General features: G+C 40.1%; 1 protein-coding gene across 5 annotated transcripts in view; it reads right to left on the reverse strand.

Moving 5' to 3' along the window:
* Positions 1-769: 769 nt before the first annotated feature.
* ANKRD17 (ankyrin repeat domain 17) overlaps positions 770-16,024 on the reverse strand; it is a 65,381-nt gene continuing 50,126 nt past the window's right edge. For all 5 annotated transcript variants that reach the window (XM_072117465.1, XM_072117482.1, XM_072117463.1 and 2 more), the window contains 9 exons: positions 14,375-14,807; positions 11,539-11,691; positions 11,014-11,163; positions 8,292-9,943; positions 7,225-7,410; positions 6,323-6,571; positions 5,794-5,975; positions 5,506-5,667; positions 770-1,408 (listed from right to left, as the gene is read on the reverse strand). In XM_072117465.1, coding sequence (XP_071973566.1) covers positions 1,349-1,408; positions 5,506-5,667; positions 5,794-5,975; positions 6,323-6,571; positions 7,225-7,410; positions 8,292-9,943; positions 11,014-11,163; positions 11,539-11,691; positions 14,375-14,807 — 3,227 coding nt within the window. In that variant the 3' untranslated portion in view covers positions 770-1,348. The remainder of the gene's footprint in view (positions 1,409-5,505; positions 5,668-5,793; positions 5,976-6,322; positions 6,572-7,224; positions 7,411-8,291; positions 9,944-11,013; positions 11,164-11,538; positions 11,692-14,374; positions 14,808-16,024) is intronic.

The raw sequence follows: 16,024 nt of genomic DNA on the forward strand, positions 1-16,024 counted from the left end.
GGTTTCTTTTATATACACTCCACAATGGTGGCCCTTTGAAAACTAATCTTCTATTCAGGTTTGGCTCATCTCATGAAGGCTTCATTGTTCTTATGGCTGACGATCATCCAATACCTTGACTGGCAGTAAGAAAACTCCACGGGGAGGGTACACATTGTAGATGACTGTGTGCTTATCCCCACCATTAAACTTCCTCTTAGACCATCCTACAAATTAGAAGTGTTTTTGGTAGCTTGGTCACCAAGTTTTGGATCACTGAATTGAACTTACCGGAAGCTTCTAATCGAACCATTCCTTAAATCCCGGAGAGGCTGGCTTCGTATTTGCTTCACTGACTGATGAAAGCATCAGAGACCATAGATCATGGATTGCATAATCTTGCCATGTACAACCCCAATTAAAATGGGAACAGTTGGTGAAATATGCTAATGTGCCACAAGTAGGAATTTGATGAGAGTAGGAATCTTTTCAAGATGGATTCAAAATGGCTACCATGTTCAACGCCCAACTTAACACAAACTTGGAGAATTTCACAAAAAAAAAAAACAATGGTGTGCTTGGTTTTAATGTAACTTTGGTCAAACTAGTAAACCCCTGAAAGAATAGTTACATTAAAAACAAGCACACCATTGTATTTATCTAGTGAAATTCTCAATAAGTTTGAGGTGTTAATTGTCCCTCTTCCATTGGAAAAAAAATAGACACATGGAATTACTTTAGTTTTGGCCAGAGCCAGCAAAAACATTGTAAAGTAAAACACGTACAAAAGTTATGCTTATTAATAGTTTAATGTATGAAGGAAACATCCAGATTTCTGAATATGAAGGTACATCTCACATTAATTTAAGTCTACATAATGTAGAGCCTCTATACTGACATACTGAATTCTCTGCTTAGCCATTTGTTATGTAAACAATTGTACATTTAATTTGCCATTCTAAAACTTCAGAATCAGTTACTTAATTTTGCTAATTTTTCTGTGTTTGCTCAGAAGCAGTTTACAGTACTAAAACCAACCAGCCAAACAGCTTCAAAGGAAAAAATAAAGTTATGTCCATAAACAAAGTAAAGAGGGGAAGTAGTAAAAGAAAAAAGGAAAATAAAATAAAGGTGGGAGAGGGCTAACTATAGTGAAATTTGTGGTAATAAGAACTGGGCGGTCACAACGGTCACAGAAAAAGGTCAGTTAGTAAGTTCATCTGCAAAAAGCCTACACACTTCAGTCAAGCACATCAGTAGAATGATCTGGGAGTATGTCAGCTCTTTTTGCCTCTCTGTGGGATGAAGGTATTGTGTATAATTGTCCCTACTCGCCAAAGTATTTTCCATGCTAGCAAGGTACTTTAAATCAACCCATCTGGTTCATGTGCACGCTGTTCATGTGGGGATTCCAGGTTCCAGTCCATACCTTCAAGAAAAGAAAAAGATACACTAAATAATAAGGCAGTCTTAAAGCATCATACCATCAGCTTTAACAGTGGACTTGTTTCTTCAACAAGGTTTAGGGTGTCAAAGATCACACTGATCAGCAAGACTAAGGCTATATTCACACTGCCGTTGCCCGCCTGTACGTACGAATACACTGCCGTGGCAGTGTATTCCATAGGAATTATACCGCTCCCATAGGGTGCCGTGCGCCCATTGCTGCCTATGGGGGACTTATATCGGCCGTATATACGGCGGCTGTATATACGTCCCCCATACGTCAGTGTGAATATAGCCTAAGGATAAAAGAAGTGCTGTGCTTTTTGAACCCACCCACCAGTGTGGTGTGTAATCCAATGGAAACCATTTATTAAACTCCCAATTTAAAAATAGAAAATCCCTAGAGCTCATTTACTTAACCCCTCCACAAATACTATATAGCTGTAGAAGTACTAACTGCACATTTTAGTGACATAATGTCAGTAGACCAATAGAAACCAAGGGAACCTGTCACCTATTATCTTATATTACCCCTATCACAGGGGGCGTGTCCTGCTTGGCCAGCCCCTCCCATCTACTCCTCCCCATGCCTTATACCTCATTATTTAGATCAGGTCATGTGACCAGAAAGACATCTCAGGTCCTTTAGCCTCTTAATCGTAAACTGTACCTCATGCATATATCTGACCACATGAAGTCACAGAAGCCTCCATGAACTTCTACTCCTTTAAGTCCTCCATGGAGGCTGCTGTGATCACATACATGGGGTACAGTTTTCTATTGTTAGAAGGCTAAAGGATCTGTGATTATGTCACATGACATGAATGTAACACAAGGCACCATGTAAAAAAGTAAATAGGGACTGTCTGCTAATATTCAACTACAGACACATAATGCTAAATATAAGGAGGAAGGACAGTTCTAGGAAGAGACAAAGCTGTCAAAAGGGGGCAAGGTTAACAGCCAGCCTGGGAAATGAGGACTTGTAACCCTTTAAATCAGCAGGGATGGTTAGGGTGATAAAATTTTGGTGACAGGTGTTCTTTAAGATTATCACTTTTCAACCATGGTACCTAGAAAAGGAGAATCACTCCTTTAATATATCAAATAATGTAGCTATGAACTGGCCTTATCCTGCCGCAGGTCCTATAGTTCCTGCGGTATAGCCCCAAGCTTGTTGCTTGCACCTCTGGCTGGGCAAAGTCAGCATTGGCAAGTCATTGAGGCCATTCATGCTGATTTTCAGCAGTGATGCCCCAATTTCTGCAACCAATTGGATGCAGCAGTCACATGATTTCTGACAACTAAGGGTGTGTTCACACATTGCGCCAACAGCTTATAAAGGAGATTTGCCGGATTACACTGCTGTTAACGCATGCAATTTGTAAACTCTGTTAACAGCAATGTAATCAGGCAAAACTCCTCATCCGTAGGATGTGTGTTCACTCGTGGAATTGCCGCATGTGTTTTGCAATGCATCAAGGCCTAGCCAGAGACTTTTCAGGATTTCTCATTTTCACCCAATGACAGGTCTTATAGCCTTTTTAATACCATTTTTACTTTTCTAATTAAGGTCAGCAATTCCTCACTTAAAAGTTGATGCAGTTTGCTGGCCAGGAGCTAGTTAAACTTTATCAAGCTATGGGGTCAATTGCCAGGGTTTTCCAGTAAAAACCCACTTAACCCCTTAACGCTGAAGCCACTTTTCACCTTCCCGACAGGGCCCATTTTTTCAAATCTGCCCTGTGTCACTACAAAGTGGTTATAACTTTGGAACGCTTTAACATATCCAAGTGATTTTAAAATAGTTCTCGTGACACTTTGTACTTCATGTTAGTTGAAAAATTTGGGTGGTATGTTTTGCATTTATGAGAAAATCAGATATTTGGTGAAAATTTGGAAAAATTCTTGATTTTCGAACTTCAAAATGTTCTACTTTTTCCATATATAGTCATAACCGCAAAAAAACGTAATAACTAACATTCACTAAATGTCCAATTTATGTGGACATGTTTTTTTTTATGCATACTGTTATTTTTGTAGGATGTTATGGGGCTTTGAACGTTAAAGGTGAAGAATCGCACCTTCATAAAAAACGTAAAATCCTGCTATTGGGGGACCTGCTCAGGTTTCAAATCACTTTGAGAGGCCTAAATATAGTAAACCCCCATAAATTACCCCATTATAGAAACTACACCCCTCAACGTACGTGAAACAACTTTTATGAAGTTTGTTAACCCTTTAATTGTTTTACAGGGGTTAAAACAAAATCGGATGCAATTTTGAAAGTAAAATTTTTCTGGCTAAATTAATGTGCTTTTCAAAAAATGTACAAATTCTCAGTGGATAAAATACCAAAACGCTCCACAAAATTTGATACCCAATCTCTCCCGTGTATAACAATACCCCATATGTGGTGGTAACCTGCTGCATGGGCTCACGCCAGGGCATCGAAGGGAGCTGCGCCATTCAGAGCAGATTATGCATTGTCACTTTTTATTGGCTATACAATCTATTTTTTTTGGCAATTTGGACATATAAGGGCTTATTTTCTGCGACATGAGATGCACTTTACAAATACTTCATTTTAGTGGGTCATTACCTCATTGATGAGATTTTATTAACTCTTGAATGTATGGGTGAAAAGAAAATTGTCAATTTTGGTTTACTTTTCGTATTTTTTGGGGTTGTACATCGTTCACTAAAATACTATATTATCTTTATTCTATAGGTCACTACGATTACGGTGATACCTCATTTATATAGTTTTTCATTTATTTTTACAATTTTACTGGATAAAAACTAATATAGAGGAAATCTCATTTGTTTTTGCATTGCCAACTTTAATATTTTTTGGTTGACAAAGCTAGTTTAGGGCTTATTTTTTACGTGTTGAAGTGTTCTTTTTAGTGGTACTATTTTTGCGCACAACTTTTTTTGATCACTTTTTAGAACATCTTTGTGTAGAGATTTTATGAAAAATGTACATTTTGGGCGTGTTTTTCGGGTTTTGTTTTTACGGCGTTCACCGAGCCGGTCCAATAATGTTATTGTATGGATTGTTACGCACGCGGCGATACCAAATATGTGGGGTTTTTTGGCTATTTTGTGGTTTTTTTCACTTTATTGCATGTGTATAGGGAATATTTGTGTTTAGTGGACTTTAACTTTAATTCTTTTTAAAAAAAAAAAAATGTATATATGAAGTGTTTTTAGCATTTTTTATTAACTTTTACAGGTTAGCTTGAACAAGTGATCCACTGATCACTTGTTCAAGCTCTTCTTCACATTACACAGTGTAATGTAACACACTGAGCATGCCTGCTAAAAGGCAGGGACCCGGCACACAGAGAAGGATCGCGCAGCCCCTGATTCTTCTCAAATGCCCCTTGCACGCGGGTGTCAGGGGTTAACACCCGCGATCGGAGACATCTCCGATCGCGGGTGTCGGCTATAATATATAACTGACACCCGCAGCTTCTGGCGCCGGCTCCGTTCAGGAGCCAGTGCCTGAAGCATGACGTAATAGTACTGCATTTTGCGTGAACGCACCTCCCGTGATGCGGGAAGGGGTTAAAAACGCCATTCAAACGCCAGACAGTGCTGGGCAGCAGTCTTGAGATCTGTGTAACCATACCTTTACCTTTCAATCTTGCAGAAGTAGCAACACGACTGTGAAAAATGAATTTTAATCCAGGTTTTCAGCTCCTGCAATGACTTTTGGGTGGGCCTCTCAATCTGTGGAACTTACTGATCTTTGCCATGAACTACTCAGCTTTTCCACTCAGTTTTAAGTGACTGCAGTAGTATCCACCTATAATCATTTTACAGCTCTTAAATCACAGCAAGGGAAGGTGCTGTGGAGATTCTGAGTGAACAACAGGATGAATTACCCACTTGCAGGAACTGTAGACCTCCTGCTTCTACTAAAACACAAAGCATGGATCCACAAATCTCCAAGAAAAGTATGCAGGTTTTTATGGTCAAAACAAATAGATGTTATTTAGAGAAATCATTTTTTCTTTTAAACATTTAGGTTTTTTTTTTAAACAGTTAGGGTTCTTTTAGTAAACAACTTACGGTTTGAGGCCCATTCTCTGTGGAGTTTGAAACCATCTTTATGAGCGAATTCCAAGAAGGATCAGCAGCATGAGGTCCATTGAAAATCGGTCCCCCAGTGCCATCTGGCATTGGAGCTACAGGCGGAATCATTGCGTTTCCATACATTGAGAATGGCATGCCCTGTAAACAAAATGTGTAAATGTGCATTCAATGAGAAGTTTACATTACTCTGTAGATCAAAATAAATGAATGGACTCAGATTTTATTATGAGTATCATAAGGCAAAGAAAGGAAATCAACTTTTACCCCAACTTTTGGAAAGTCCATGTAGCCAGCGGGCAAATGTTGATGGAATGCTCCTGAAGCTGTCACAATGCCAGATGCATCTCGATCTATTCCTTGATGTTGTGAAAACACGCCAGGGTCGGACATGGGCCTGTGCATCATGTGATTTCCCATGCCTGTGTGGCACCAGTCTGATATTTTATCTTAAACAAAAAGTGGAGTTTACCATCAGTCTTCATTGAATTTACTGCAGTTCAAGACAGAAAAGGCTGAGGATTCTAGAACCTGTCAGACTCTACGTTGCAGATTTGCAGGAAGCTGAGCAATGCATTGACCGTGTGAATGTGGAATGGCAAAGAATCATCAAGAAATAAACAATCTGCAGTGGAAATCTGATTCTACTAAGGGGATTCTAGTAGCTCCCAAATCATCACACAATACAAGAATTGTGTAGAACACTAAGCTCTGCATCACACACACACACACACGAAAGTTGTCAAAATTTAAGGAATTAAAAAGTTATAACAGCACTAAAATATTTCTCATTTACCTTGACTGCCTCCCATTCCTTCAAAAGACCATATTCCACTGTGTCCAACAGACGCTGCCAAGTTACTCCCAATTACAGATGGTGTGGAAGTCCCAGTCTGCCGTATTCGTGCAGATCGCTCTGTTCCAATTGGAACAGGGACTTTTCTGTCTTGAGACACAGAATTGGGTTTTTCAGACACCATAGGAACACCTGAAGGTGAAGGAGACTGTGCTCGAACGCCAGTAGACACCGCCTGGGCTGAAGAATCTAGGCAAAAAAAAAAAAAATTATTAAAAAAAAAAAATCTAGACACTGCAATCCGTGCATTCAGAACAAACAAGAACTACGGAGACAGACTATATCTCGTCTTGATAGTTTCTTCACTTTTTCTAGGATCTTTACCCTAGAGTTGTGTTGCAAAGTTAGACAGGCTTCAAAATTAAAAATTTACACTAAAATTTTAGACAAAAAGGTAACTTGCTCTAGCTCAGACAACCCTAGTAATGCAGTTTGTTTCTACAGCAGTCCCTTGATTACATAAACTATGGGCTCAATTGGGAATGTAAGCATGCTGTGATGCTGCAACTTGAAAGCACAGCAAGTAGACACCTCCATCCCCTTTACACCTTCCCCTGTTGACTTCCAAACAACAGCCCTGACAAGTAGCTTGCATTGAGGAAAATGTACCAGCTTACTAGTTAGCCAACAGGTAATGTAAAACAGACAACTTTTGCAATAAATATAATCAAACCCATTAAATTACTATATTTAATGCCTAAACATTTGGCCACTACCTAAACATTGTTTAATCAAGTTTTATGTGGCACAACCGTCGCACTGTTTAGTGTTGACCCTTGTAAAACATGAAATCTTGATTTAGGCTAATGTTTAAAAGCAGGGCTTATGTATTTGATTCTTACCACTAGATGCTGATGAACAAGGGGTCAGTAAACTAAGAGGAGAAAAATGTTGTCTGTTGAAATTAGCAGCTGCAGGTGCTCCCCCAGGTGCATACATCTGACCTCCAGAGATGTTCGAGGCAAAGGTACCCAAATGAGTAGTGGACGATGCCACAGATGTATAAGAGGAATCCATGTTCACAATACCTTCATGGAAAGAAAAGCAACATTCATACTCTGAACTAGAGACTTAAAGTATAACAGTCATTCTGAGCAGAAAAAAACAAAAACTAAAAAATACATAATTCTGCTCCAGGTCTCCCTGGGAATCCTTCCTCAAAGTATTTTGACTCTCGGTCCTCATTTAGTACCTTTTGTGGCCCATAGCAACCATGGTTTCCAGCTCTCAAAAAAAAAAAAAAAAAAAAAACCTCCAATCAGCAAAAAGTAGGGGCGGAGCCTGCCTCCTGTCACCTGATCACAAGCACATGGTGCTGACCAGCGACATAACCCCCTCATATCTAGCCACCCCCTAAAACATCAGAACATCACATGAGGGGACAGCTTGAAAACATGCCATTTCCTGCTGAGTGAGGTGATGAGGGATTGTGATCGCTCTGCATCTTGTATCTGTGTGGATTATTTGTTTATATACAAGTGTAGGGAAAGCTGAGAGAGATAAGAGTAGGTTTTGTTTCTACATTAGTTAGGGCTTCTCTCTGCACATGACCAAGTGCTGGAGCAGTGAGACATGAGGTAAACAGCTGATTGCAGAGAGGACAGAAGGGCATGTCTCTCCCTACATAGTCAGCTCCTCAGTAAAGACGGAATGTGCCTAGCAACAGCCATATGAGAGATCACTGACATCTAGGGGAAGTCTGCAGAATACAAGAGGAAGGAGCAAGATTTGGGTAACTAATCCAATATAAAAAGGGCTTAAAAGTACCTGCCCTACAACATATCAAAAGTTTTTTGAAATCATGGCTACACTTTAAATTTTTGAATGGAATGTTCTGTACCTATTTGCAGTTTCATCATAGAAGAAAGTCAATATCGCATTTCTAGATTACTGGGTAGTAAACACTCACCTGACTGACTTGGAGTTGGCCTTTGCATCGGTGGCCGGAAACCTGGGGCCTTGGAAGTATCAGATGGAAGCATAGACTCTGGATTTGGCAAATATGAAGACTGTGTGGAAAGCATGGAATCTGAAGCAGACTGTGATGAAACCATGGATCCACCCCAGAACGGGTGAGTGGGATTTGGGTTGTTTTCAAAGAGTGTGCTAAATGGACTAAAGGGTAGGGCAGAACTGAAATTGGGGGCCATAGGCTTAGCCGAATGATGACTGGAACTCTGAGCAGCACTTTGGGTACTAAGACTGGAAGGGTGTGGACCTGAAGGTACATTTTGGGGTCGCTTTATATTTGGATGAGGAACAATACCTGGCACCGGAGAATTCTGAACCGTAACTTGGTTCTTAGGATGTGCAGGGTTTGCTCCATGTAAGTGAGATCTAACTGCAGAGGATTCAATTTTAGCAGCAGATTGTGTAGACACTATAGAGGACTGGGTGAGGGGGTAAGATGCTGGGATATTAGAAATGGGAACAGACGGGTGGGTAGGACCACTGACTGCCAAGTTGAGAGATGATGCCAATCTTGGGTCTGGAGGAGGAGGAACGTGCATCTGGATAAGTGAAGGCCGGGCATCCTGTGAAACAGACACTGGAGGGTGTGGATGAGCTGAGTGCACTGTGGTACTCCCAGAGGTAGAGCTCGCTTGCTTACTGCTGCCTGAGCTATTGATCTCCATGACAGGTTGGATAACCAGATCCTGTTCAGTGGAAATTGAGGTCCCTTTGTTTGGAGAACATGTCAGGCAATCAGAGGGGCTGCTTCTGGACCCCCCTCCAGGCAAGGATGGTGGGGAGGGTGATGAAGGTGATGACATTGGATGATGTTCTTTGGCAGTGGGAATAGGGCAGGTTGAGGCTGTCGGTGTGGTGATGTGATTGCTTGCAGTTGTGGTAACTGTGGTGGTTGTAGCATTCGAGGTCTTGACCACTGTGACAAAAAGTTGTCTCCTGACTGAAGGTGAGCCGAGGCTGCCATTCGTTGACGAGACAGGCACTGAGGCCGCAGAGTTTGTGGTAGCTGTAGGGCTAGTAGATGAAGAGGCTCCTGGGATCACCTGAGGGCTACTGATATTCTGGTTAGTATGGCGAGGCATCACGTGAGACTTAGGAGAGTTAGTAGCTCGTGCAGGACTTAGAGGCCTGACAGGAAAGGGGCCCCATGTAGACTGAGCTGGGGGAAATGGTCCTCCAAAGTGTGTCATAGGTAACCGTGGAGGACGGATCTGCTGGAAAGTCTGAGCAGCAAGTAAAGCATGAGCAAACTGTGGAGGAGGGTAGGCCAAAGGTAAAGAAACAGGAAATCCTGGTCGCACATTATTCACTGGATTTTTTAGGGGCTTGTGAGCAGATGCTGAAGTAATAGCCGGCACAGTGAGGGCAGAGGCAGCTTGTGATGAAGAAACTGTGACAGCTGAAACTTTGATTCCCATAACTGAACTGTTTGCAGAGGATACAGTGGTAGAGGTTGAAGATACTAATTTTGAATTTGTGGAGGTGCTTTTTAAGCGATTCTTTGGGATCAGTTCATCAATTTCTTTGTCAGGATCCTTAATAAGTGCATTGATCAGATGTGTAGCTTGTCTGGTGGACTCTGTTCCTCCCCTATGGAAACAACAAATAGGTTAGCTACAAGTCAAAAAAAAAAAAAAAAATAGAGGCAACTGTGCGAGATTCAGAAAAAGATATCTGAATGTTTTATAGCAAGCTAAGGAAAACTTAGGGGAAAAAAAACAGATCATCCCATTTCCTATTAGATTCATCCTCGAATACTAACTGCAGCCATAGAACTGGATACCCAGCTAGTTAAAAGACAGCGGTAGGAATTGCAAATATATGAAACATCAGCTTTCGGTACTATACAGTCCTAATATAGATTTACAGTTTTTTCCTAACCCTTCCACCTTGCAATTTGGGCGGCAGATTAACTGTAGTCTAATCATACTCTTGCCCTATTAGAAAGCACATTTCCTCTCCTAATTTTACTATTGACAGAGGAGATGAGCGGTAAAATAAGGCACATATCATGACAGATGTATCAGACACCATTTACATTGTACAGTCCCTATCCCATCAGCAATCAGTATAAATGACAATTTCTTCCCCCAATATCTGCCAGATTTACACTTCTAATATGTTTGTCAGTAAGTTATCAGATTAAAATTTTAGTTAAATGAAAATTGCATTTTTAAGCCTAGTTTGCATTGTTATGAATATATATGTGAAAGGTCCAATATATGGGAACAAAATTACAAAGTCTTGGTCCGAGGGAAAAAAATGAAATGAAAAAAAGGCTAGATTGCGCATTAAAAATGGTAGAAGTCATCCCTATACTAATTCCTAAAAGTGTATTTCTGGCAGACCCATGCTTTGTTTGAGACAATTAAGGGTACATTCAGAAGGCAGTCTATGGGGATGTATATGCCGCCTCAAATTTGCAGCGGCATATATGTCCCCATAGACTGCAATGGCGGTCCGGCAGTGGTACTGTGCCACACATGTGGCACCATACCATGCCGTACAGGGGAAAAGAGTGCCGGCTCCATCGTTCCCTGTGTGCGCGGTAGGGTCCGTGCTTTTCTCTATGGAGGGGGTCAACTCCTCTCCAGCCCACAATATTATGCCCGCATTGCTGCAGCGGGGCGCACATACGGCTGTGTAAATGTACCCTTTACCTGATGGTTATGATTCGATCACCAGTTTTGTCCTTCTGCTTGTCTATATCAATGTGCGCTCCTGTGAACTCTCGGATGGCATTGATGTTACAGCCTCCTCTGCCAATGACTCTTGAGATGACAGTCGATGGCACAGACACTTTCTTTGACCTGGAAGCAACATGGAACCTATGAAGCCTTCATTCATGTTCATGGTTTACATAAAGGAAATTTACCATCCACATCAAACACTATAAACTATGGACACTTATAGACCCAGGCACTGTGACTGTGGTAATAATCTTCTATTTAGCAATTTGAACTCATTTGAACTGCACAGGCTCAAAAAGTGCAAGCATTTCTAACTAATAAAGTAACACCAATGCCTATAAATGAATAAGGTTTTTTTTCCCCTGTAATAAAGGTATAATATACCAAGCCATAATGCTCTACAGCAGTGTTTTAAAATAAATGACACAAGGGGTCAGCGACTCCAGCTGCTGAATCTTTCATCAGGATAATGCAATAACAGGGTAAAATACATACCTTCTGACTACTTCTTTCCACCCTTCTTCCCTCTTCTGTCCCCTTTTAGGACTAGCGAGGGTCAATTTGCCATTGGGAGATGATAGTGGGGAAGGACCAGTCTTCGTGCTTGTGGACAATGAGTTGCTTGTTTCAACTATAGATTCTGATAATCTTTAAAATAAAATAAACATTTGGTTATCAATACTACACCCCTTCACTGCCTTGATTTTACAATGTGCGGTGGCATATGAATTTTAAGCTACGAAAGATTTGGCAGCTTTAAATTCTTTAATTAATGCACCCCATTTGACAGCAGGGAACAGGAAGAAATGGTTCACTTCCTGGCGACATGGGTCTACAAGTGGAAAGAGACTAGTGATTTCTAGAAGAGATATCAGTCATCTCTGCACGTACAGCTGGCAGACACACCATGTGGAAAAACAAAAACTTTCCTCAGCATTCTCATCCAGCTTATCAAGGCTATACAAATAATGTAGAGTGACAACACTGCTCAATAACATAGGACCAGCCTGAAATGTACAAATAACTAAAGCCTTTAGCAAATGCCTCATTAGTGGGAAATTAGATTAGCATTTTAACATCACTATCTCAAACTTTGTTTACAATGCAAAGGGTCATCTACTTTTATACCATTAAAACTACCACCATCAGGTTGGGTAGAAAAAATGTCCTTTCTAGAATTCCCATTTACATGGTAAAAAAAAAAATCTTGAAATCCTATAACTATTTTTCCATGTAAAGAGACGTGTGAGGGCATGTTTTCTGCATAACAAATTACACTTAACTGTATTTAATATGCCACGTGTAGTATTGGGAAGAGAAAAATACACCGATTTGGCAAGGCCCGTAATCTGTGTGCGCTATATAAAGAATTATTATTGAAGTAGGCAGGGAAAATTCATTTACGCCATTTTCTTGTGAACTAGGATTTAAGGCTTACACTATGCACCCCAAATGACAAGTCTTTATTCTTTGGGTTGGTGCGATGCCAAATTTATATTAGTTTTATGATGTTTGCATACATTTACAAAAATTAAAAAACTTCCTGTACAGAAAAAAAATTCTTCTGGTGCTAATAACTTTCATACTTTAGTGTACAGATTTGTGCAAGGTGTCATTTTTAGATGTTACCATTCTGAGGACTGTATGGCCTTTTGATCACTTATTTTTTTCATATATGTTGCTAAATGGCGAAAGTGTGGTATTTTCGTCTTTGGGTGCTATTTTTCGTTACTGGGTTAAACGCCGGGAATAACAGTTAAATTTTGATAGATCAGACATTTTGCGAAACCCAAAAGCTTTATGACTTATACTGTTTGTTTATACCAGTTCTAGGGAAAGAGGCGTTTTGAAATTCGTTTAATTAATTTTATTTATTAACTATTTTTCAGACCTCCCCCTGGGTTCTTTAACCCTAGGTTGTCTGATTGATCCTACCATATACTATCATGCTACAGTAAGTCAGTGTATGGGGATTTTAATGATCATGTAACAAATGATGAGATGCTACACAGCCTCTGATCTTCCAAAGATCAGAGGCCACCATAACAAATTGTAGCTCCTTGATGAAGTCACAGGGAGAGACAATCTAAGCCAGGATGGCAACATCCTCTGCCAACGTGTGATGTATAGATATGTTTAGAAGCAAATTTCATCTTGCAAACCATAGGCTTTTAGTCCTGGGAGCCATAGAACCAAAAATTTGGCCAGGTAAATCCAAATGTGGGAACGAAAGTAAAAGATAAAGAAAAAAGGCAGGAATTTGGTTTAACTGCCTGTTCTTCTGGTCCTGTAGATCAAATAACCCAATGCAACTGGAAAAAAATTAGCCTACCTGGATACTAGAACTATGGCTCTAGCTGTAATAGAATCCAAAATATAGGATACAAGTTTTTATTTTTTAAACTGGTAAACAAGAAAGTTTTAACAGAGAGGAATTGCTAGAAAGGACATTTCATACCCTTCTAAAGTTGAACGACCATTTAAAACATCGATACTTGTGCAATACTTTCGAAGTCAGAACGGTTCAATAGTTTTTTTTGTTTTTTTTAACTTGTGGTACTGAATGACTTCTACTTTTGTACAGCCTCCTAGTAGCTGTCTGCAGAGGATTCCCCAGAGGAGAAATCCAGCATGGAGTGGGGTTAGCAGCAGAGCAGGGACCAAATCAAGGAAATATCACCATCTGTCCATATATGGAGTTTCTACATCTCCCAGGGCTTCCCCAGACAGAAAATCTATATCATTCAATTAAATAATTTTTGCCCAGCCCAGGATTTGAACTCACAAAATCCACACTCCACTTGCCATACAAGACAGAGCCTCTCTCCACTGATTGTCAATGGGAGGCTTTTATGTGACCAAGAGCTTTACTACAACTTCCAGAAAGTTACACAGGCTTAATGTGCTGGATCTCCATTTATGTCATCACATTATTATTTCTTAAGCAGATACAATTAAAAAATGTACAAGGAAAAAAAAAATTAGGGCTCATTCAGATTGTGTGTTCAGTCCATGTTGTATATGCAGCAAAGACTTACCGGCTATGGAGAGGGCTCGGCCCGCGAGCCCTCTCCGTGTACCGGGACCCGACAAGTGACGTACTATTACGTCACATGTCGGGAAGGGGTTAAAGGCCATATGCTATCTTTTTTTGTGGATGGCAAAAACGCCCATCTAAATGAGCCCTAAATTATACTATTTCATATTCATATTTATATTACTAGGACAACCTTTACCGTTTTATGACCGTTTAGTGTATGTATTGTAAATCCTGGCAAATCACTGGTTGACCACTACTGATCGAATGTGTTTCTATGGAAGTTTAGCTTACTTTACTGAAGTTTTAGAAGGTAATTTCCTTTCCTCCTTTGGGGTGGAGACTAGGACAGATGGCTTCTTTTTGTTCTGCAGACTGCCATCCTTGATAGAAGAATGATTGTCACTCTTATTGCTGCTGTTGCTGCTTTCATCACTGCAGCTTGAGATCCTCATGTTGTCGCTGTCTCCACTTTCAGATGTGCTGCTACTTTTAGACTCTCCGTTTAACTTTTCCTGTTGCCCATATGATATGGGGAGCTGGTCTTCAAAGATGATCTGCACATTTTCAGCTATTTTATTCTTTCTGCTTTTCCTTTTCGTGCTGTTTGTGGTTATAGTGTTATTTCTTTTTCCATGTGAGCCTGCCAGCGTGGTCCATGTAGCGGATATCCCAATAGTGGTGGTGGTGGTTGCGCTAGGTGGTTCTGTTAACACTTGTGGCTCATCTAAAATAAAATGTAAATGATCTCATTACCAGAGTACCAAATGATTATACAACAACATTTATAATGAGGAGGATAAAGAAACCCAATGACAAACCAACAGCTACACAAAAATGTCTCAATAGACTAATAAGCATGTGCATATATATCTTGCATTTGTAATTACTGCATTGTTTAATGCACATATCCAAATAATATTGCCATCTTAACATGTTTTGCAGTTATAAATATTATAATGAATATTAGGGTATTTATTAATTTTAAAAATTAAGAACATTGGCTAAGGCAACAAAGACGACTGGGGACTTTTTATTTTTTTTAGAAATACCAACAATCCTTTATCATATCATGCACTATAACTGCATTAGGATTCCTTCTTCGTCTAGATAATCCTGGTGATCATTATTAAGCACCTTGATCCAAGTTCTTCACACACATGTGCTGTGTCTGTATCGGATGACAGAGTCATATGAACAAACAAATAGAGATACTAAAAAATCTTTATAATACACATTCTACCATGAAGGAAGTCTTGTAGAGAAACAAGTTAGGCACTTTTCAGTTCTACAGGCTTTAGGTTTATAGTCTTGTTACTTCAAAGTTTCACTTTCTGTATTTGTATGCATACTATGTAACTAGTGTGAATGAGTGGGCTCATTGGATTATTTGTCTGCCTCATGAAAGGTGAAGCAGTATGTATGACCTATCATCTTTATGCCATCCATTTCAAAATATGCTAGAAGTTGGGAGTAGGTCCCTGTAGGAATTGTTTCTTCTGGCTATATTGATAAAAAAATAATTTTCTCTACCACCTAGGTAGAAGCTCACCTTATATTCAGGTTGCCCAAGATTGTATAAATGGAGATGCCATAATATAGCGCAGTGATGGCGAACCTTTTAGAGGCCGAGTGCCCAAACTACAACAAAGACCCGTTTATTTATCGCAAAGTGCCAACACAGAAATGTAATTTGTAATTTATACTCCCTTCTCTGTCACAGTTTAATAGATACCAGCACCTGAGGACACCAATAAAGCAGAAAATAGTCCCAGGTACAGCTGTCACTTTAAAATAGCTCTGTGCACAGCAAGTCTGGGACTGCAGGAAGTTACCTGGAGTCATCTCTGGTGATGGCCTGAGTGCCCACAGAAAGGGCTCTGAGTGCCACCTCTGGCACCAGTGCCATAGGTTAGCCATCACTGATATAGCGAGTGGTGCCAA

The sequence above is a fragment of the Engystomops pustulosus genome, chromosome 1 (assembly GCF_040894005.1).
Source record: "Engystomops pustulosus chromosome 1, aEngPut4.maternal, whole genome shotgun sequence".
Classification (NCBI taxonomy): Eukaryota; Metazoa; Chordata; class Amphibia; order Anura; family Leptodactylidae; genus Engystomops; species Engystomops pustulosus.